The following is a 24,510-nucleotide window of genomic DNA, read 5'->3' on the forward strand; positions in this document are numbered from 1 at the left end:
AGAATTTCCTCCTTCTATCCAATCTAAACTTCCCCTGTTTAAGTTTTAACCCATTACCCCTTGTCCTATCACTACAGTCCCTAATGAAGAGTCCCTCCCCTGCATCCTTAGAGGCCCCCTTCAGATACTGGAAGGCTGCTATGAGGTTCCCACGCATCCTTCTCTTCTCCAGGCTGAACAGCCCCAACTTCCTCAGCCTATCTTCATACGGGAGGTGCTCCAGTCCCCTGATCATCCTCGTGGCCCTCCTCTGGACTTGTTCCAGCAGTTCCATGTCCTTTTTATGCTGAGGACACCAGAACTGCACACAGTGCTCCAGGTGAGGTCTCACAAGAGCAGAGTAGAGGGGCAGGATCACCTCTTTCCACCTGCTGGTCACGCTCCTTTTGATGCAGCCCAGGATACGGTTGGCTTTCTGGGCTGCAAGCGCACACTGCTGGCTCATCTTCCTTGTAGCCACCCTTTAAATACTGGCACATGGTGATAAGGTCTCTCCCGAGCCTTCTTTTCTCCAGGATGAACAAACCCAGCTCTCAGCCTTTCTTCACACAGCTTCATAGTCCTCGGGTCTCTCTTTTTTGGACCCTTTCCAACCTGTCCACATCTTTTTTGTACAGCAGGGACCAAAACTGAATGAAGTATTCCAGGTGTGTATGACAAGCGCTGAGTAGACCAGCACAATAGCATCTTTAACTCTGCTGGTGATGCCCTTGTTGATGTTCCTCAGCACCCTGTTGGCTTTCTTGGCCACAACTGAATCCTGCTCAGTCGTCAGGCTTGTGTCCACCAGGACTCCCATGTCCCTTTCCACAGAGCTGCTCCCCAGCCTGTGCTGCACTCTTGGGTTGTGTTTGCCCAGGTGCAAGACCTTACACTTGTCCTCATTGAACTTCATAAGGTTTCTGTTAGCCCACTAAGACCTGCTTTTAAGAGCTGTTTCTTTGAATTGACATCCATACTTTCAACTTTTCTCGCTGGTGTTCTCTTCCATATGGCCTTCCCAAATATCAGAGTCCATCAGAAATAATATGTTTTTCCTGTGCTATTATTTCATCTTCTCAAAAGATGCTGTTGATATTAGAGCATACATGAAAATCAGCTTCCTTGGAGTTAAAAAACCTGTCTAAAACTCTTGTTGTCTGTTTTATTTCTGTAGCTCTTCACTGGCCTCTGGTTCCTCTGTGAGATATGGCTGCTGTTGCTATGTACATTTGCTTTTTCACTTGCTGTTTTCTCCAATAATGTGTGAACAGTCTAGTCTGAAGCATTTGATGGAAAGTAATGATATTAATTTCTGGTATTACCTCAGTGGTTTAATAAATGCACTGAAATATACTTCCATGTACAAAAAGAATCACTTGGCAATCCATCCATCCTTATAAACTTTTAATGCAATTAACTAAATTACAAGTAGATCAACTAGCCCGGCATATTCATTGATGATTTGTAATATCATTTAATCTATTGGTATTTCGTTTGCCTGCCAAAGTAAGTTATTCAGGCTATGCAAAACTGAACCAAATTAGTCTTGATCATAAAGAAGATTTCTTGTTCCAGCAATGGAAATTGAAATTGTTTCAATTTCATTTAATATTTGTTCCTGTTGTTTTATATTGAGCCCATTATTGTTGTTGCTGCATTATGTGCTCTTCTCCATATTACAGGGTGTCTGTCAATGGCAGTGAGACTTCATATTTCTGTTACTAAGACACAAAGCTTTAAGAAGCACAGAACAGAATTTATAAAAATGCAAATTTCTACAAATGAAACAAGTATTAATGCTTTAACTTCTTGAATAAACATGCAAGGGCTAATTGTAATGACCTTGCCAGTGGGCTGTGAACTCTTCATGCAGAAACAATGTTCTGTTCCAAATACTGTGTTCCTAATGTGACCTGTTGGAGTAGACAATGGCAAATGCAGCTGCTGTCTTCCTGTTACTGTTGGGAAAGCAGCCTCTTTACAGAGGGGAAAAATAAGGAACTTAAAACTGAGAGCTTTTCTTTGAGACTTTGTGTCAAAGATACGTGGTCAGATTAACAGCAGGTGATGGGAGAACCTGGTCTAATGCAAATTCCTTTATCCTCCTTTCTTTGCAACTTGTCACATACTGCTTCTAAACAGCTGTGCTGTCTACCAGGCTGTGAAAATAATTTTGGCAACGCTAGGCCTTCAGAAATTGCATCCAAATTTCCCAAATCATGAGATGGCAGTGCTGCTGGGTTCAATACAAATTAAAGACAATACTCTAGTGCTTGTGCTGAGTTCTGCGAAGACAACAACATTGCAGTAGTCTTTCAGATCACTCCACAGTGAGAGAAGGTTTGTTTTTCACTTCCTCTCCCTTGCTCTTTTCAGTCTTTTACACTTTGTGCAATTAGATTTGTCTACATTACTACAGCTTTTTGGCATGCATGTTATTACCATTGCTGATGATGGAAGTTCTTTTAAGCCCTTCTGAAATACGAAGTAAAATTTATGCTAAAGAAGGAACACAGAAAATATGTATGCTTTTAAAACTTGCAGAAAAGCTGGATATTCAGTGTAAATATGTGTCACAGAATCCTAGCCCCTCCTCCCCCTTCTCTGCCCCCAAGCCAAGAAGAATGTCCTGAACTTGTATTCAACATGTGCTGCCCTGGCTTATGGGAGCCCTGACTGAGCAGTCCTTTTTGCAGAAGAGCTGCTTCCTGTAACACCCTCAAGGCCTGGATGTCATTATCTTGATCCAGAAGATAATATTACATAAAAAATTTCCCTCTGCAAACCTACGTTCGAAATGAGATTGTTTAACCTTTCAGCTTTTTGGTAGTTTTATGTGGAGAATCATGCCTGAATTACTAGCTAAAGAAAGAGTTTTGTGGATGATGATTTCTGAGGTTTAGGATGCCTGTTACGAAGAGGAGATGCTCACTCTTTTAAAAACAAGCTCTGCAAAGAGCATGTGTTGGCTGTTTGAGCTGAGAGTGACTGAATGACTTGAGAAAGAGTATCAGGAAGAAGGGAAGCCTGAGTACACTATGCCACGCAAATGCCTGCTTCATTAGATTTTGTCTGTTTTTCAGATGTATGCAATGTACAAAATGTACAAAAGTGGTCAGGACAGGAAAGAAATGAAGGATGTTTGATGTGCTTGAATGCCTCATCTCTCCACCACAGCCATCCCCCTCAAACAGAGTAATTGGCATAGCTTCAATTCTGTAGGAGATGGATTACCACACACATTTATATGGCAATTAGATTTTATGATTTACCATTTCAAATGCATCACCAACTTTCCTCACAGTCCATTGGACACGCAGACTGCTTTGGTTTTAAATCTGTTTAATCTTTTTCAGTGCCAGTGCTTTCCATCTAGTCTTTGGTGTAGTGGGTGGGAGGAAGAAGCAAAGAGAAATAAAGTGGCTGGGAATATGAGAATTGTTATTGTCAAGAAAATGCTATATGTTTTTGTGTAACTGTTTCTTGTTTGAGCATATATGTTGTTTGAGAAGGGGATTGTTGGGGGAAAGGTGGGTTTTAACCTGGAGGAATCTAGAGGAATGTTCAGACTTGAGAACTTTCCTTTTGAGTATCTGCTTTTGTCTGTTGAAAACTTAGCTTATAAGAACATTATCGTGTCATTGCTGTTTACACATACACATTTTCTATCACATGGCTTTACTTGCTTGTGAAACACAGGCATATTTGCATAACTGCTGAGCAGTTCTGAACAGAGCCAAAAAATATAATAGGAATAAAAACTGAGCACCAAGAGGTGACTACAGGAGTAGAGAGCACATCCAGGAAGTGTTCAAGGCCAGGCTGGATGGGGCTTAGAACAACCTGCTCTACTGGAAGGTGTCCCTGCCTGTGGCAGGGAGTTGGAACTGGATGAGCTTTAAGGTCCCTGCCAACTTAAACCATTGTACAATTCTTTGAAATAACTACAATATGTCCTACATGCCAATAAGGGTGACTAAAGAAAAGCAACAGTGCTAGCATTTCAGTGGTGGTGATTTCTGTTTTTGAATACCCTTAACATGGGGTATTCAGGGAAGATACTGAAAGCAGTGTAGAATTGAGCTGAAAAGATCAGTTTCTGTTTTCCTTCCTGAAAGAGCAACTTGCTAACCCAGATTCATTTATTTGCCTGTAATTGTTTTGCCTTGCTTGGTTATCAGTACAGGGAATGTGGAAGATAGAATGTGCCACTTCTCACATCATAAAACTGCCTCTTGCCTGAAGTATTTGAAAGGACAGATAACTCAGCAAAGCCTGGACAAGTAAACTAGCTGCCCTTTCCCTTCTTAGGTGAGAGAGAGTCTAGAAGTGATGGAATCCATCATTCCAACAGGAAAAATGTTTGAAAGTCCTGCTTTTCTTCACAAAGAAAAAACATCACATCAAAATCAAAAGACTCCAGCCACACACCGATACTGAAGCTACAGAATAGACTCTTTGAAGTGAATAAGTGGGCATAAAACACTAAGTTTACATGTTCCTGTCTTCCCTCAAGTACCCTTGCAAGTGGTAGACAAAATTCAGTCATGCTTTGCTCTAGCTCCGAACAGGCCTGTCAATGTGCAGCAAGTGCATATTATCTGCTGTAAAGGGAGATTTGAAGAGCCATATGCTGGAGCGTATGTGCTCCAGAAGCTGTGTGGATGCATCATTTAAGTCTTTGTCAACTGTCCTTCAATTTATTATTGGGTTATGATCACAGCAGGCTGCTTGATTTGTTGCAAAGAAGGAGAAAAACCCAATTTCATCAACATTTTTTAAAAAATCAATGTGGAACAAAAAGTAAGCATTGATTCATGAATAATTAAAGTGGGGAAAGACCCTGGAATCGCCACGTATCTGCTAGTCAAGACCAGTTTGTTTTCTAAAGTGTGTGTGTTGAAACCCTACCCCTGAAAAACAGGCACCGTTGGCCATTGCACAAAATGAATGGTAGGTAGGTGCTTTTGTATGCTGGAGAAGGGAGAAGGTCATTAAGGACAAGTAGGCACCTTTATTTTATTTAATGTCAACGGCAACTGGGTACCAGCTGACATTTTCATTTGAGACAAGGTTTCTTGGTTCATAGAATCATGGACTGGTTAGAATTGGAAGGGACCTTAAAGCTCATCCACTTCCAACCTCCTGTCACAAGCAGGGACACCTTCCGCTAGACCAGGTTGCTCCAAGCCCCATCCAACCTGGCCTTGAACACTGCCAGAGATGGGGCAGCCACAGCTTCTCTGGGCACCCTGTGCCAGTGCCTCAGCACCCTCACAGGGAAGAATTTCTGCCTAATGTCTAATTCCAGGATTTGTCTATTGTGTTTATGTGAGGACATAATCAGCTTTTGTGAGAGTAATTTATTTCCACATTTCAGTTACCTCCAAAATAACCATGAGCTGGGATTGTGTGGGTCACCTTATGTTGAATTCCACCTGGAACTTCATTGTGCAACTATTAAGATGCTCCAAAGTGATTTCTGTTGATCCTGTAACAACAAATTACCTGTTTTATGAAGGACTTGAAGGAAGTGAGCTCTTTCTTCTTTCAAGATTAGCCTTTCCCTATGGTGTTTCTCAGTCTTTGCAGTCACAGTCCCCTTCGCCTGCCTGAGGGAAGAAGCTGTTATATGCTTGATCATTTTGAAATAGCAACTTTGGAGAAAAGTGTGCCTGACACCTTGGCTTCACCACAGCCAAATGTTCCTTTGTATTTTCATATGTCATATAAAGGAATTATGGAGATGCCCATTGTGCTTTCAGAAGACACCATGTAATGCCAGGGCTATCCACCTCCTTCTTGGTGAGCAAAACATCTTTAGCACACAGCGGAAGCACTCTTGTTCCTAGCTGTAGTGGTGATTTAGTGAAACTAGACAGAGAAACTTCCAAATTGAAAGAGAAATGAGCAGCTGAAAGTACAGTTGAAACCAGCAGCACGAGGCACAAAGAGATGGAGTGTCTGCTTTTGGAAAGAGTGATGGATTTGAAGATGCCTTGGTGCAGCCATGTAAAAACATTCTGGGGATATTGTTTTTGTGAAAAAGCTGAGCCATAATTCCTTCTACTGTTCAATTTCCTCCTTTTTGCTTTGTTTTCATTCATGCATACAACCATACAGGAATGAGTGGTGTTCATTTATTGTCAAGAATGAACACCAGATATGTACAACAGAAGACAGATTTCAGAGAGCAGAGAAGCCTAACTATATCCTGGTTAAAACTACTTGTTACCTGAGCAGTTGCTGTTAACTGTTACAAACTCACAGATACACTTCCCCCTCTGCTAGTGCTTGAAGGCAAAGGTAGTCATTAAATTAAACAAATAGTATTTGCCTGCCAGCACATATCATGTAAGAGTTCTTGGCTGTGGACATGCATCAGGAAAGGAGGAAAGTCTAAGAGGTACCCATCAGCAAGGTCAGTAGTGCCAAATATTAAGATACTTCTGCTAGTTACCCAGAAAAGAAACAAGTAGAACAGCGTCTTCAGTTGTTATTCTACCTTTCTTTGGTTTAGCATTTGCAAAGTTCTTATTTTGAAGAGATGCAGAGACTTGAGATAAAGAAAGGATGAGGTGTTACAGAAGGATTTGGCAATATTTGTTTTACCAGCAGTTGTGTGTGACTCACTGTTGTGTGATGCTATAACTGTGAATCCAGTAATGAATACATTAAGAACTTGGGCTCATTTATTAGCGGGCAGTTTGTTTCTGTGTTAAATTCAGTTGTTCTTCAAAGCGCAAATCGGCTCTAAGTCAGAAAGAAAAATACATCGGTGTAAGCAGGGAAGCTCCTGTGGAATAAATTAATATCTACATTGCCTCTAAAAGATACAAATTAAAACCACTGAACTCTTCTCTTAGCCAGTGCTTTTAATATAACTGATCATTACTGTTATTGCCATGATTTATAGGTATAGCTCTGAAAGTGCTGCCTTCCCATTGATTCCTGTGGCCTGCAGGGAACATGCCAGTGAAAAACACTGTACCATACTTTTTTTTGTCTGTCTCAGAAAAATTATATGTGAGGAAACAATTCTCCCTCTGTATAAGAAAGGGGGTAATTCTGTGTACCGGCTCCTCATATAAGAAAGAAGAGACAAGATTAAGGAGTATTCTCCTTCCAAACTAAGTCCTTTATTTGAGTCTTCTCTAGAGATCAAAAAGAAATTTAGAAGGACGTCTTGAAACACTCTATTTATAAAGGAAAATAATTCACATAAAATATATTGACTGGCATAACAAAGCACCTGGTAGTAAACAAATGGTGAGAGAATAAAGTCAGGATTGTTATGGAAAAGCCCCAAAACCAAACCAACGTCTTTTTCAGGAATACACGTAAAAATCAGGATAAACACAATTTTAGAAAATGTATTTACAAAAGGTGATAGCTAAACTTCAGTTCTAGAAACTATGGCTCTTGCCAAAAGTCCTTTCTAGCTTTCTTGTTGGCCCCTTTAGGTACTGGGAGCTGCTCTAAGGTGTCCCTGGAGCCTTCTCTTCTCCAGGCTGAACCAGCCCAGCTCTCTCAGCCTGTCTCCAGAGCAGAGGTGCTCCAGCCCTCGGAGCATCTTCATGGCCTTCTTTAGACTTGCTCAAGCAGGTCGACATCCTTCTTGTGCTGGGAGGAAACTGCTTATTCATTGAGATGAATGTGAAAATGAAGCATGTGATTAACCAAAATAAAAGCAGCTATGCAAAACATTTGTAATGGCAGAGACAAAAAAATAACCGAGTGTAAAATCATAAACTACTTTTTATTAAAAGAACCCATACTTATTGTTAATTCCAGTTTTGTTTGGAATTAATAAATTTTGTCTCTGAGAGAAAGTGTGTTTTTATGCTGTGAGCTGCAGGCTTAAACCACATTTGATACTAAATCTGGAAAAGGTTTAGCTCAGGGTCATATATATACTTGTATATAATTCATAAACAGTAAAGTGTTACAAAGCACTATGGTTACTCCATACATATGATGTGTATTAATATAGAGTATTAGCTAGTGCAGAAACAGTACTCAAGTTATTTTGAACATCAACGAAGTTAATATACTACCCAGAGCATGTCTTAGTGGATGTTGTGGCTACAGTAGTATATAATGAGCAGTTCTAATTATCAATAATCTTAAGAATCTGTAAGTACACACCAGAGTTGCAGTTTATTTAGACTCGACTTAATGTATCATACTTTGGTGCACATGATACTTAGCTGAAAATATTCCAGTGTGTATTTTCAGGAGCAAATATTCTGAGTTCAGTTTCATATGCTGGAACACCAACCTGGACTTCCACTACCCATCCATCATAACTGACAATTGCTGTATGACTGTGTATAGCAATCTCAGTATGCCTGAGGGATGGATCTTAGGAGCTGGCAGGGGATCAATCTGAAAGTTTGTGGTTTTAAAGGTATAACCAATCACAGAATGAAAATAGTTGTTTGGAGAGGATATGTGTTGGGAGGTTTTAGAAAGAGGTTGCATGTGTTTCGTATAATAGACCAAGTTTAACCTTTTTAGCATGGGAGTGATTTTCTTAGTATTTTTTCTCTGACGTTTCCCTCTTTTAAGTCTGTGGGAATCAGTTGAGATGGTTTCTTTCTCCCCTCTGCGCTGACAATGACTGAAAGCACAGAACTTCAGGAAACCTGGAAGGGTTTTACTTTTCAGATGTTTCACCTGAGAAAAAGATGAAGAACCTTTAGCAAGAGTTTCTACTTGGTTAGCACTTCAGCTGATGGAGAAATATGGTTTAAGTGCTGTGAATGAATTACATCGCATTTGTAGCAACATAAGGACCACCATATTTTAATCTGTTATGTCTAATATCATGCTGCTGAGATTTATACTGTACCTCAAAGCTCTAGAGGAAAGCGACATTTTATTTTTCAAATTATGTGTGTAGAGTGGAGAAAGCTTGAGGTTTAGTATATGATGCTATAAAGGTTGCTAAGGCTTTGGGTTGGATAGCTTGTAAGATTAATAGTATGCATGTTCCTAAACTTTTAATGTCTATTTTACTAATTCAAATGCAGTGGAGTAGTAGGCCTCGTATGTAGTGACTAAAAATTTTCCACAGTCTGGTAGACATTTGTTTCTTTCAGGCCATTTCCTTGCAGGCAAACTGTAAACTGTTACAAATAGCATTAAATTGCAGTCCCTTGCAAACAGTGAATATGCCAGGAGAACCAGGGAATGGTGTGACTGCAACTTAGATAAGGAGGAGATTAGAAGTAGCGACATGGGGTAGTGGTGGTAGCTGGTACATTTTGATTTCTGTCGCTATAAAATCTGCCTACAGCTCTTGGTAAATACTCAGGTAATGAACCATTTTGCATTTGAGTTGATGCAGAAGCACTCTTAGGTGCATCCTGTGGCCGTGCTCATGGCAGGGTTGGACTGGATGACCTTTGAAGGTCCCTTCCAGCTCACACTACTCTGATTCTATGATTCTATGCTTTGCCAATAAAGGTTGGATCAGATGATCCTTAAAGTACCTTCCACCTGGTACTCTATGCTTCTGAGTTTCTCCTTGTGTATGTCCCTAAACCCTTCTTGTCATGCTTTTAAATGTATGATTGTGGATATATGGGCTTCAGGAAGATTTTGGTGCTCTGCTTACTGCCTTTTATCTGTGTGCTGGATCCATAATGGGGATGATCTGCCCATGGCAGGGAGGTTGGAATTAATGATCCTTTCAAACCCTAATCTTCTATGATTCTGTGATCTGTGATGAGGTTCCCTGACTATGCTGAAAACATGCATCAGTGCTAGGTGCGTTACTAGATGGAGATTCTCTGACTGAATCCTCATCTGTGAAATAGCTGTGTGTATGAGCTGGCACATGAACAACATGTTCAGGTACTTTGAAGTAATTAGTCATATGAATATGAAGTATATATCTGCATGTGAAAACATGCAGTCCTGCAATGTCTTTTCACATCACACATACTGTTAGTGTTGTCTTCCACGTTTATTTTGAAGAATGTTTTTCTAAGACACAAAAAAGCGAGAAAGACAGGTCATGTATTCTACAGGCTTTTTCTTTCTGTATCTAATACTTATTTCTCCTTAACAGGTGATTTGTATATTGGAGGAGTAGCCAAAGAAATGTATAAATCCTTGCCAAAACTGGTACACGCAAAAGAGGGTTTCCAAGGCTGCCTTGCATCGGTGGATTTGAATGGACGGCTCCCTGATCTCATATCAGACGCTCTCTTCTGCAATGGGCAAATAGAAAGAGGATGTGAAGGTATTCAATAGGCTGATGTTTTTTTTTTTGTACCATAGTGAAAATATTGTACGGAGTTTTGTTGATACGTACACTCCAGCCATGGAGGGAGCCTATTTTACCTGCTTCTAGTTGGTTTTGTTTGACCCTTTCTTCTATAATGACTGCATATTTGTAGTATTATGGAAAGTATCAAGTGTGTGCCTGCCCTACAGCGCAGAGACTTATCTGAGAACATGAGTTCATTTCTTAAATGTTTGATGGAGGTTCCAGCCTTCTCCAGTGGCAAGATATTTTGCTTGTATTTTGTTTGCTTTTGATGTATTTTAATTAATGATAGAAATAATAATGATTAGTTTCAGTGAAGTCCTTTATGTCTTCATAACACTCAGGCATTAGCTAATGCTGAAACGTTAGCTAATTAATTCCATTTTTAAGGCAGACATTTTGAGTTGATTAATTCAAGGCTAATTTATGAAACTATTGGAGATGAATCTTCCATCTTCTCTATTTTGCTCACCCCTGAGATTTGTATTGTTATGAGCCTTCCTAGCTGAAATCAGTAACAGCCAAATATGGTTTATCTCACATTTTTTATGTCTTTATTGACTCATCTGGAATATTGTGGAATTTAATGGAGGACAGAATTAGAAGAGGTGCATATGTAATTCAGGGGTGTCAATCTCTAGCTATTTTTCCAGCTGTCATTTAATCCCACGTTATTTTTACTATGATTTATGGAATAATTTAAATTAGTTTTCTGTCACTGCATATATATTTTATTCATGTAACTATGCATTTTGTGGCTACGTTCAATTTTACGTGGTCTCCTCTCTTTCAAGTGCCGTTCTTTTCTGGGCAGAAAAATGTGTAAATGATACTATAGAATCTTGATAATTTTGATACCAACTTTGCAAATAGACGTTGTAAGAAGTCCAAGTGGAGCTGGGGTTCCCTCAAGCTTCACGAGATAAGCCTTTTTGGTCGATAAATCCTGTCTTCTTTTCTTGTCCCTACACTATATTTGTACAGGTGGAACATTTTTATTCCTTACCTGCTACCTTTAGTTAAAAGTATAAATTCTATTAAGAGCACATAGAAATATGTAAAATTCACAACTTACCTTTCTGTAGCTTTAGTTCTATCAGGAATGGAAAAATACGTATGAATTAGTTTGTCACTGAGTTTAGAAAATTAGATTTTACTTTCTGAATGATGTTAGTAAGTCCCATGCCTACACCGTCCCTTCAGAGAGTCAAAGTGCACCTTGATTCCATTACGCATTTCACAGCTTCTTTTGAAATGATGTAATCTTCTAAATGAATTGTATGTACTTCAGAGAAGTACTGCTACAGGGCTAGAGTGTGAGTTCACCTTTTAAACCAGTGGCACAACTCAGCTACCAGTGGATTTAACAAAGCCACAAACAATTTAATAAAGGCAGTACAAATATTGTTCCTTGGTGGAGAATCAGCTTTTCAGGCACTGATATCATCTAACACAAGCAAAATGGTCAAACTAGATATGCAGCCTGGCTCCCACAGAACCTCCTGAAAAGTCTTTTTCCTGCAGAAGGAACTTTTTAACAGCATTCCTTTGCAAACTTTCTGCTCAACTCTTGCAAGTTGACTCGTCCATCTCTTGTTTACTTCAAGTCTCCCTTTCTGACCCTGTGAGTCTCTTGTCTGCAGACCCTGGATCAGATGTATGAAAAAATGTTCTGACACCTAAAATACAATTTAAGTCACTTTAAAGTGTAGCTGCCTCTCAGAAGTCTTTTGTACGCCTCAAGCTGTGCATGGCACTGCTGCTGTCTATAGAGACGACTGTCTCCATTGTTGCAGACCTGAGCAGTTTTGCATCTATCTTGCGTTGCAATGGGATGTATAAGCTCTGTAAGTCCCCCGAGACGCTGAGCCCAAAGAACTCGGGGCACAGAAGCAGAAATCATTTCCAACCTGTAAGTATTAGTCTCTGCCACTGTCAGTCAAAGACAGCAGAATGGGCTGGTTGGTATATGTCATTTGTTAAGACATCAGCCTGCTGCCATATCTTTCGTGAGAAGTGAGGCATTTAGATTGTGTTATTCAGACTTGTGGGAGCGAATTCCCCACCTTTCTGATAACCCAAAACAAAAAAAAAACATGGGGTGAAAGCTCTTTTTCTCTCTTCTGTCAAACTGTGAACCCATAATATCCAGCTGATTAATTATATCTGTTAGGATTTTGTTCTTAAAATATCAACATTTCTCAATAACTTTACTGTGCACATTAAAAATTCTGTCTTTGAAATGTGCTTTTTTGCAAACCCACCCATGGGATTGGTGTGGCAAGTTGCCTTGCATTTTGGTTTCAGCCACAGGCTGATAGATATCTCTGTTCTCTATCGCTGAGCATTGAATATCATTTACACTTGGCTGAATCCACCTTGTTGACAAATTTTCAATGGTTAGAACAGATAGAAACTAACAGCTAGAAACATAAATATGCTAAGTAGCTCTTCAAATTGTTAACAGCACACCCCAGAGCCAGGTTGTAAGTGTCAGCCTTGTTCTTCTCTAGTCAAATCCATTGTACTTTCTTTCCATACTTTAAATAAAGCAGAATTCTACAAAATGCAGAATGCTAAAACCAGTTTTAATAGATTTAGGAGGAAAATGCCCAGTGTGCACATATGTGTATACATAATGCAATTTTTGTATTAAATGAGCTATATGAAAAGCTTCCAAATATTGATATACGTGAAGATGCTTGGTGGTGAGATATGGAATTGGGTTTTGCAGTATATAAGAAAACATTGTATGTGCTACTTAATAATGCTTTTTGTGTAACATAGGGCATGTAAGCCCCCACGTAAGACCAATGTAAATGAGAGACCAAATCCAGTCAATTAAAAAGTCTGCAGTGAAGATTGGAAAAATTATGATATTTAAATTGAATGTGAGTCAAAAGGTGAATGTTTGAGAAGAGTCTATTACAGTATTTTTACTAAATAGTTTAGTTCTGTAATATATTTAGGAAATATGAATCATAGTAGATATTACAGTGTTTACCAACATTAAACAGCCCTCCTCTGTTCTTTAAAGTAAAAAAGCCTCCTTTTATTAAAAGAAATTCTTACATGTAAGCTAGTCTTGATGGCAGTTTTGGAATAATGACTAGTATGCATAAGCCAAAAGCACTAAGAATCAGTTTCTTAAAAAGCAAAATATCCTGCTTTTTAAACAAGATCGTATCTGTGCTTTTATCAAATATGTGTATTTTAACAGGCACTTAATGTGCCTGCAGGGTCCTGCAGTTTATGTACTTTTAAGTCCTTGTGACTTTTGCTCTACTTTGGCAAAGATGAGGAAATTCAACATTGCATAACTAAAGTGTAAATAAATCCATGCATATATAACATTTAAACACCTACAGATATTTTCACTTCATCTTTGTAAAGTTTCCGAGTAGCAGAATCTGGTGAGAAGAAAATGTGTCTTGTCTTGTCAGCTACGGGATTCTGTCATTATAATCCCCAGCTCCAGCAAGGGTGATGTAATGCCCAAATGTTTCAACTTCTGGGCTCAAAACTCCAACAAAAAAAGAAATCACTAATGCCCAAATGTTTGAACTGCTGAGCTCAAAACTCCAGAGAAAAGAAAATCATTGTTCTGTGTCTGCCTGCTGCAGACTGCAGTAAAACTGTTACAGGTGGTGCTGGTGGTATTATTATTATTAGTAGTATTATTATTGTTATTATTATTGCTATTAATAGAATAGTTTTGCCAAAACAGGGATGCAGCATACACTGCTCTCCTTCTTCATCGCACTGGTGACTGTTACTTAAAGCCAAGAGGCCGTTGAACTGACTCTAAATCACATTGCTATGCCTTTTTCTCAAATACTGGCAAATCAAAAGAAAACCCCACACTGAGATCTTTGAAGGAGCTGTAATGTGACAGAAGGGTTAAGTGGATTTCTCTCTGCAGGATGGTTTAGGATATTGATATAATCTCTGGAGCAGTTTTGCCCTGTCATCAGTGACTAGCAGTGGGAGTTGCAAATGGATATTGATGTCTCTTCTCCAAAACACTTTAGTATAATTTTATAATCCCAGAACCAAATTTTATCTTGTAGTGTCAAGATGCAACATGAAATGTGCTTGTGAGCTCATAGTAATCTGTAGTTCACTGTCTGTACTTCAGTCTTCCTTCACCAGTCAAGAGGAAAGAGCTAGAATAAAGAAAGGCCACAGAGGATGACAGTGCTAATTACTCTTGAATTCAGTGTATCTGAACATGACAAATGGCTAGTCAGGATTCAGCCATGCATTTACTCTGCTAATGCATTCATATCTATCCAAGGAAGAAAAGAAACCCCAACTTTTAATTTTCCTTCATTACATGTCATCAGCTCAATTAACCATTATATTTGTAGTAAAATACTGGCAAATTACTGCTTTCTTATTTTGGCTTGCCTGAAGATTTATGGCTATTAGCATTAATTTGTTTGCATTATATGGCATTTCTTTCTCTCCTTAACAGCAGCATGCACTTTACTCTGACTGTTTTTTTTTGTGTGTTTGCTGCCATTTCAATATTGCTTACTAACATTTAATATATTTTGCTTTTTTATTTTGCTGACAAAGTTGCATTGATGAAAGCTGATTTGCAAGGTAGATAGCCCTGTGTGTATTAAACAAGACTGAAACCCCCAATGCACAGTTGGATTCCTGCAATAAATGCTCTGTACATTTCAGAACTAAAGCGTGTTATTTGGTTTCAGATTGTGTCTTTCATACCTCTAAAACGTTGGGCTACATGAACCTTCATTTTCCAGCATCGCTTGCATAAAGGCTTTCAGTCTTGAATATGTTTGTATAGTGATTGCCTTAGTGCTTTGATCATTCCTTTTCAAATTTCTTCACATTTCAGTAGTTGAGTTCTGATTCTCTAGAACTAGAGTAGCTTTGTTTTTCATGCATATGTCATGTTTTGGCATGCCAGTTCATTACTAGTATGATTTTTTGCATTTCCCTTAAAAAAAGGAACCTGCATGGGAACCCTGAAGCATGTCAATCAGTACTTGCCAACATTCCTGCCAAAAAAAATCCCAAACTCTTCTCAATTTTAAACCTAAATCATTTAAAATAATTTGTGGGATTAAAAGCTTTGTATAGTATAGCTTCATTTAATTTTTGTTTGAATTTTATTTTCCAATCTTTCCTTTCATCTCCCATAGCTTTGCATTCTGTAGCATCTGGCTTTGCTGTTTGAAATGTATTTACAGGAGAATAATGATGAAGTGCTTAGAAAACGTTTAGCCAGTTAATGGTCTGACACGTGATTAACAAGTAACCTGCAATAAAGTTGACATTCCCATTGTACCTGGAAAAACTCTGCTTCAGTTTGTGCATTCCTGTGTGTTTGACATATCAATCTTAAAGCTAAATCCAAACCACCCTTTTAATATTACATGCTGCTACCAAATTAGCGAGTTTATGTGCGTTTTACTTGGTAACTCTGCTTGTTTGTTTTGAGATGTTGGCAACTAGTTAATGTGATCGAGTTGGGAAATACCGCTTCTTTGGGAGGCAAAGTGCAAGTCCTTGTTTTGTATGTTTCCATCAGGCCCCAGCACAACATGCCAAGAGGACTCGTGTGCAAACCAGGGAGTGTGCTTACAGCAGTGGGATGGATTCAGTTGTGACTGTAGTATGACCTCCTTCAGTGGACCACTGTGCAATGACCGTAAGTACACTAAAAACACGCTGATCTGAACGCTTGGAAGCTTGAAGGCGGTATTTGAAACAAATGTCTGAAGCTTTAGATTATTTTGCTATTAGATATTGAAATGAACTAGCAAACTCTGTGCAAATCTGTAAGGCTTTTAGGAATTGCATAGCTGAAATATGCAGTATGAATTTTGGACAATGTGCGGTATCAAGCACTGGCAGAATTTGGTTCTATTACACTTGATTGCATGTCTAATATACTGATAGTTACCTGTCTGAAATATCCTCTTCCTGCATAAATGCTACAAATAGTTTTTTTTCTTTCCTGCTTGAAAAATCCTTTTACATTTCATTATCTTAAGCTATATTGTAATTTTGTAGCATTATATCATGAGGGCTATAATTACTGTGAAACAGTTGACAAGGCTCATTATCTCCCTTTGTAGATTTCTTTAGGTGACACACTAAGCATGCCAATAATAAAAGCATGCCGAGTGTTTTAGCTCTTTTAAATTTCATCTGAATAAAACTACATAACATACACCAACCATCTGGTCTTTCAGGAAAAGCTTAAATGTGTCAAAAATAAGGGGCCTGATTCACCAATGTCATAAGCTAGTTTTATTCCAATCCAGCCTTATTGATCTAAATAGAATTATGCAGAAGTGAAAGGGGAATACTAATGCAAAAGCCATCATGATCCACATTAACTGATTAAAGCAAGCTTCTTTTTAATTCCTCTCATTTGAAATACCTAAATGCTGCACATATTTGTAGCCACATGAAGATAAGACACTGTAAGGCTGTGTCGTGGTTTAGCCCCAGCCAGCAACCAAGTACCATGCAACCAGCCAGCAACCAGAGGGATGGGGAGGAGAATCAAAGAAAGGCAAAACCCATGGGTTGAGATAAGAACAGGTTAATAATTGAAATGAAGTAAATAATATAATAATAGGAAAAAGAGAAGAATAAAATCCAAGCAACACAAGTGATACAGAATATAGATACTCAGCACTCACTGACCGATTTCTGGTCAGTCCCCAAGAAGCGATCTCTATGCCCCCTGTTTCAGTACTGAACATGACTTTCTGTGGTCTGGAATATTCCTTTGACTGGTTTGGGTCAGGTGTCTCTGCTCCCTTGTGACTTCTGTGCCCCTCCTAAATGGCAGAGCATGAGACTGAAAAGTCCTTGATCAGGGTAAATGTTCTCAGACTAAAGCCAAAACACAGGACTGCGCCAGCTACTAAGAAGAAAATTATCCCAACTCAAACCAGGACACTAAGCGTTCTCATTTCTGTTTGTATACATTTATCTGATGAATGACTGATGGTAGGGAGTGTTAGTGTAACGCTCTCTGCCATCTAGTAGATGGTAGTCTAGTCAAGCATCTTTGATTTTTATGCCTGGTTCTGGTTCCACTCGACAGCAAGGTGTGCCTTTTTGGAAATCCCTAAAATACCAGAATAATTACAATCTGAAAAGCTTTTGGCTCAGATTATAACTAGCATAAGGCTAGCAAATGGATTACATGCAAAAGCTAAATTCTTGAGGAAATTCCACTTTCCTACTCTTGACTATGTTTGGAAACTATGGAAAGGACTTAGTCTGTTTCCTTACACTTGCTGTCATGGTAGAAGTGAAATGTGGTATCAAAAACCTTCTGATAATTTGAGCAAAGGTTTGGGTGTACTTTATGCATGTTTGCCCTTCCCAGCAATGTGAGTGATTAGTCATACTGCTAAACATGTATTTTTAAGGATTTCAGTCCCCTATTTGCTACAGGAGAAAAAGATTTGTTTCTATTTTACTTTTGTTATTTCTGTTCTTCTGTCATCTGTGAGTTCTTCCAAAAGTAACTGAAAACTATGAATAAGAAAATTATCTGTTCCACATCTAGCAAAGGGAAAACTGTACAGAAATTTGTCTTGGTAGGAACTGATGTCTGGACCTGGAACATTCTGTGAATTATTTTTTCAAGTGACAGCTGTTGCATGTATTTGGCGAACTGATGAACTTAGGCAAGATATTTACTAACCTGTGAAAGCTCTTCTGTATGGTAACATAATGGACTACATTGCACACAATCAGATAATTCTAAATATACTATTTCTGATGATGGTAAAGAAGTACCTTTAGTACATGGCTGCCAAAAGTACCTACTTTTTCCCCAGATAAATCTTTCTTTTCTTAATGTAATTCTATAACAAATGTGAAGTATAAATTTAACTGAGATACAGCTGTTTTGCAATAGAATGCAGAGTCTGGTACATATAGTATGTTTGGTTTCTGCTTTATCTTGACTCCTCAGATTCATTCAGATGCAAAAACCTGCAAAACAAATCTAACGAGAGGGGTTTTATAATGATACATGTGAGGGAAAGGAGGAGAAATGGTGGTGTACTTTCAGTGTCATCTTAGATGCTCCTGGAATGCTCTCTTTTGTGTTTGGGAAGAGCATGACAGGAAGAGGAATGATGAAATGTTACTGCAGTTTTTAATATCTTGCATAGGCTGCGCGCCGCAGGTGAGGTGAAGCCAGGACTGCCCCATGCCAGGCATGACCAGCTCCAACAGACACTACGCAAGCATGTCTGAGACCTCAGCCAAGCTGGTGGCACCTCTGTGAAAGCACACATAGGAAGTGTCCTATTCTTACCAAAAATCCCAGACAGATGAAGGTGAAGGGAACAGAAAGTGTGAGAAACTGGAGAGGGAACACCGAGGTGAGATCAGGGGAAGTGGGTGAGCAGCTGAGGGGAGAGTTTGGTCCTCAGCCAGGATTAACCCGCCTCACCTCCCCACTCTTTTGTTCCACTGGTTCTTAGAAAACATATTTGAGTAGAAATTCCTGAGTGACAAAATGGCTGAGGTGAAAATGGACCTGTGGATACTGTATAGCCCAACCTCTCTGCTCAGAGCAGGGTCAGCTACTGAAGGTTGTTCAGGGCTGCGTCCAGGTCGGTTCTGAGTATCTGCAACAATGAAAACTCCACAACTACTGCAAGCAGCATGTGCCAGTGCTCCATCACCCTCACAGTACATTTTCCTTATGCTCTAGTGAGATTTTTGTGTATTTCTGTTTGCGTTTATTGCCTCTTGTCCTTTCACTGGGCACCACTGAGAAGAATCTGTCTTCTTTACTCCCATTAGGGTATTTTAAAACATTGATAGGATCCCTACTGAGCCTTCTCCAGGCCAAGCAGTCTCCGCTCTCTCAGCCTCCTTTCATATGAGAGATGCTTCAAGCCCTTAGTCACTTTTGTGGCCCTTTGTTGGACTTCCTCCCGAATGCTCATACTGCTTTTGCACTGTGGAGCCCAGCACTAGAAGACAGTGCTGCAGATGTTTCTCAACAGTGCTGAGGGGAAGGCTCGCATCTCCCAGTGTTTCTGCAATGTTTCCAGCTGGGCAGGCCCCAGTGTATCCTGGTGTTGTGCGTCCGTTCTTCCCAGGTACAGGATTTGGTCTTTTCCTTTGTTTTACAAGGCTTTTGTCAGCTCACTTCTCCAGCTTGTCAGCATCCCTCTGGTTGGCAGCACACTCATCTGGTTTATCAACCGCTCCTTCCAGTTTTGTATCATCTGCAATTTGCATAAATGTGCACAAATTACCTTGCTGCATATGAGTTGGTTCTTTCAGCATGTTTCCCATAGTAACCTCAGTGCACAAAGATTTGATGTGCATCATTCCTAGGCTTTACAGTGTGAATGTTTCACATGTATCATTCTTGTCTCTTTATTTCCAAAACAGAGTTTGGAGGAAATCATAGAGTCATGGAATGGGTTATGTTGGAAAATACAACAGAATGGTTTGGGTTGGAAGGAACCTTAAAGCTCACCCAGTTCCAAGCGGGTGCAAGGGGAAGGGACACCTTCCACTAGACTGGGTTGCTTCAAGCTCCATCCAACCTGACCTTGAACACTGCCAGGGATAGGGCATTCAGAAAATAATGAAAGGAATAGTTTCTCAAAAAGTGTTCTAATACATTCTACTAAGACAGTGTGCAAGAAGTTTCTTTAATCTTTCCTGTAACAGCAAATGACTACTCCTGTGTTGTTCAGTGGATTGTTCCAGGTGAAAATGTGCACAGCTTAATATGAAGATTTTTAAATCTTTTTTTTTTTGAAAACAAGCACCATGTGAGGCTGGTTGTTTCTCTCCCAGCCTGAGAGTGTCTTCTGTGTGTCAGCTAGAGAGAAGGAGCACGTCAGGGAATGTATTCCTCCTGAAAATGACCTGGGCCAGCCAAGGGTAAAGCTACAGTTTTACAGCTGTAGTCAGTAACACCCAGAGTTCAATCCACAGAAGTTTTGCTTAGTTGCAAATCTCAGTATTGCGCTACAGTGAGCATGGGGTCCCTGCAGACCATAAGCCTTCATGGTGGCACAGACGGGAACATCCTGTGTGCTGCAGGTTCCTTTTTACTGGAAGATAAGGCAGGGGAAGTTTTGACCCCAAGATGCTATGCAGATTGTAGTTTTCTCCTTTGATGTGATATAATACTTGGAGATTCAGGGCAACAGTGCTCTTGAGATGTGAATAGACAGAAGTGTTACACCGGTAAGTGCAAAGCAGACCAGTAGCAGTTGTTCCTACAAAATGAGCTTCTATAGAAGACACTACTAAAAGGACAGTTAATGAGTGTTCTTACAAAGGGATGGCCGCATGCGACTCCTCTGAGAAAATACTTCATGAACTTTGTAACTGTTGCAACAGGTTATGTAGTGAAAGCTATCCTCCCAGGGAATTCAGGTTTTTTGTAGGAGTAGGGATGAAAATTACTCTTGCAAAACTAAACAAGTATGTATGAGATTATCTGCTTTCTATAAGTTTACATCTGTTTTTACTCAGCCAATCTTTTAAGTATAGCCATGTTAGTGAAGGTAATAGCATGTTTGGGGAAACAATTAGTGCTATTATGGCATAGAAAATAGCAGACATAATAATATTGTCACATCACATTAGTACAGAAATGTTCTGTGTTAAATTGCAGGACAGCTTCAACACTGTCTGTCACTGTAAGGGAGTAATGTAATGGCGTTGTACTTGTGATGGTGTAAGCTAACACTGTCAACACTTCCATTAAAATCCATTTCTGAAGGGTTGGAACTTTACCACACAGTGTCTTCTGATTAGGAATTTGATGTTCTCAACCACTGCAAGAGAACTTTTCAAAAAGTTCTATTTTATTTTGACTCTCTATCAAGAAAGATCAAAAGGCCTCATTTCAGTGGAGAACTGTGTCAGTATTACAAAATGGGTTTGTGATACTTGGTTGCGTTATAGGGATACTGCTGTTCAGCTGTGATTGTATCTGTAATGGTGGTTAGGTTTTATTTTAAATGTGTTTGGATGTCAATAAACTGATAGTTGTGTATCGGGGCGATCTACTTGGAGATTAGACAAGGAGCTCAAGGAGGTCCTGCTAGGGAAAGAGGGAATCCACCTACCAAGGTGGAGAAAAAGCATCTTTGCCATAAGCTGGCCAATCTGATGAGGAGAATGGAGCTAACTCACAAGGAAGTGAGGAAATAATGGACTTAGTGTGATGGAAAGGTGTGGAGCTTTGTCCAGGGACAAGTGATGAGCCAGCTGAGAGCTTATGGGTTAGCATTAGATGGCAGACCAATGTCTAACATGGTGTGATGGGTGTCTGCTACAGCCTGCCTGATAAGGAGGGAGAAATAGATGAGGCCTTCTTCAGACACATTGAAGAAGCCTCATGTTTGCAGACCTAGTCCTCGTGTGTGACTTGAATTACCTCAGTACCTGCCAGAGGGGCAGCCGCGCGGGTCACAAGCAGTGTGGGGGATGTCTGGAGTGCATTTGCTTGCTGCCACAGTGGCTCAAGGAGCCAGTGAAAGGAAGCAGGCTGCTGGACCCCGTACATGCATGAGGGCAGTTGTGATGGTCACAAGCTGTGATCCATCGCAACTGAGGGATCAGGGCTGGGACGGTCGCAGAGTTCAGGTTCTTGCCCGCAGCCGCACCACCGCGGAGCGAGCGGTGACCGACAGGGGGCGACACCGGCAGGGACGGCACTGCCCTGAGCGCCTCAGTTCTGGCGGCCGCGCCCACAGGAAGCCCGGCGGGAGCAAGAGGGGAGCTCGGGCCGTGGCCGTGGAAAAGGGGTCAGGGCTGGCGTCCCCTGGCAGGGAGCTCAGCAAGCAAAGTCCTCTGCGCTGGCCGGGACGGAGGTCCCTCGTGAGCGGGCGTCTGGCTGCGGTGAGTGCCAGAGCCTGCCGGGGATGGCGGGTGGTGGCTGTGTAGATGTGACCAAGGTGATGGTTCGCTCTGCGTGGTAGTGGCAGTGCTGAGGGAAGAGGTGGAACGGCTGAGGAGTGTGAGGGAATCTGAGGAGGAGATTGACTTCTCCCAGATAACAAGTGGTAGGGTAAGAGGAAATGAGCTCTAGCTGTGCCGAGGAGGCTTAGACTGGAGATTAAGAGTGATTTATTCACCAACAGAGCAGGCATTGGAGCAGGCTGCCCATGGCAATGGTGGAGTCACTGTCCCTGGAAGTGGTCACAAACCGTGTAGGGCCTCATCTAAACCTCATGGTTTAGTGGTGGCCTTGGCAGTGCTGGGGGAATGGTTGGACTTAAAGGGCTTTTCCAGCCTGATTCTGTGACTCTGATTCTAAGAAGGCCATTAGGGGAGGCCACTGTGGACTTATGAAGGGGAAATCATGTATTATTAAATGACAAAGGATTTAATACTTGGGTTTTTGTCATTTTTTGTTAAGCTTACAATCTGTGTTCTGATTTGCAACCATGGTGAGCACTCAAAATTGGAGGCATGTATCTTTTCAGAAAATCAAATCCTAATTATTTCAGATAGAACAGTGAGCAGTGGATACTTTTGGCTGTTAGGATAGTAGAAACTAGGCACTGTAAAAATACATTAATTAAATTTTATGGGAGATACGGATATTAGAGTATTTGACATTATAAAAATTCCAGGAGGAACTGAATGATTCTCTCCCCAGTGTAGTGTTTGGAGAGTGCATTAAGTAATATTGAGGTTATACTTTGAACTACAAAAGTGTTACATATTGAGTCAGCATTCAACTTCTGCAGTTAGTGAGGGGTTTCATAAACACCAACCTTCTTCACTGCAGAACTCCGAGCAACGTGGACACGTCCTCATACTCACAAGAGTCTTATGCTTTGGGAACGTGTAATTAGCAACTATGTAATAACACATAGGCCGGGGGGGTAATTTAATATTGCACACGGAAGTGTAGAGGTGGCTCTCCTTAGGTTTGCAGTGGTTTGTGTTTGATGTTATGTATGTGTATATAAGACATTCTGGAATGCAGAGGGTGATATTCACATAATCTCTGTTTTCATTGTCAGTCTGATATTAGAAAATGATGGGTTTAAATCATCTTACCCCCTATATTTCTTTCCCATTTGTCACTAATTTCCCGTTGATTTAACTAGTTCAGATACTGCATCCTTTGGGCCTTTTGACACCCAGAGTGTATGATCAGTCATAGTGCTACTTTTCTGAGAAGATATATACAAAATAAGCTGAATTAAACTGGTGACTAAAAGCTGAACTAACCATGTTCAAGGCCAGGTTGGATGGGGCTTTGAGGCAACCTGGTCTAATGGAAGGTGTTGCTGTGGCAGGGGGTTGGAACTCGATGAGCTTTAAGGTCGCTTCCAACCCAAACCTGTCTGTGATTCTGTAACAGCTGCTCAGTCGCACTTTGTAAAATAGTACTAACTATTCCTGGCCAAGACTTGGCAGTTGCTAGCCACCAATAAATGTATAACATGCTATTAAGAAAGAAGTTAGAAGAATCCTCGGAGTACTTTAAAACACATTTGATTTCCATCTCCAGTAGCTGAGAATTAAAAAATCTGTCCTGGATAACATACCAGTCTGAATACTTCAGATTATTATTTTGCCACAGAGACTCACGGTACACAGGAGAAATAAGGATAGCTGTGCACAAAATTACAATGCAGGGCAAGCTGCCGGAATGCACTAATTGAAGAAACCTCAATTTGTTCAGCTTACGGTAGCCAATGTCTCTCTATAATGAATACCTGGAATTTCTGGTGACAAATATCAGTGGCCTAATTTATATAAACTTCAAAGGAAGTAGGACTTCACACACACGGTCTTGAAAGTGCAGAAATGTTGAGGTGTTTGGGAGAATTAGAAAAAAACTGTAAAAAAGAGCAAGGAAAGCAAGAAGTGTACTGCCTGTGAGCTGTGGCTGTGGACCATGGTTCCTTTCTTTAATTTTTGTTTATATTGGGGTGCTAATCAGAAGAGACTTTACTGTGAGCTGTCAGGGTCCTGTGGCGTTACTGTGGGAGCACATGTTGCTCTAGCCAGAACTCTGGAGACTGATGCACTGATCACAGCAGTTTGTCAAAGTTTAGTGGCCCAGCTCTTAGCAGTGTGTTTTGTTTTTATTTGGGGGTTGTTTGTTTTTTGTTTTTTTTTTTTTTTCCTCCTCTTTCATATGGATTTTGTAGTATGTAAATTTTGGCCTTTCATTAAGATCTGTCAGTTTATTAATTGTGTAAGTTAACAGGCATGCTATTGATGACAGTCTG

The 24,510-nt window shown here is 40.2% G+C and overlaps 1 protein-coding gene across 8 annotated transcripts in view; it reads left to right on the forward strand.

Annotated features, from left to right (window-relative positions):
- The window catches only part of NRXN1 (neurexin 1), a 541,621-nt gene that overhangs the window by 171,540 nt on the left and 345,571 nt on the right, over positions 1-24,510 (forward strand). For all 8 annotated transcript variants that reach the window (XM_065679616.1, XM_065679620.1, XM_065679618.1 and 5 more), the window contains 2 exons: positions 10,061-10,234; positions 15,825-15,944. In XM_065679616.1, coding sequence (XP_065535688.1) covers positions 10,061-10,234; positions 15,825-15,944 — 294 coding nt within the window. The remainder of the gene's footprint in view (positions 1-10,060; positions 10,235-15,824; positions 15,945-24,510) is intronic.

Source organism: Lathamus discolor, chromosome 5 (assembly GCF_037157495.1).
Source record: "Lathamus discolor isolate bLatDis1 chromosome 5, bLatDis1.hap1, whole genome shotgun sequence".
NCBI lineage: Eukaryota > Metazoa > Chordata > Aves > Psittaciformes > Psittacidae > Lathamus > Lathamus discolor.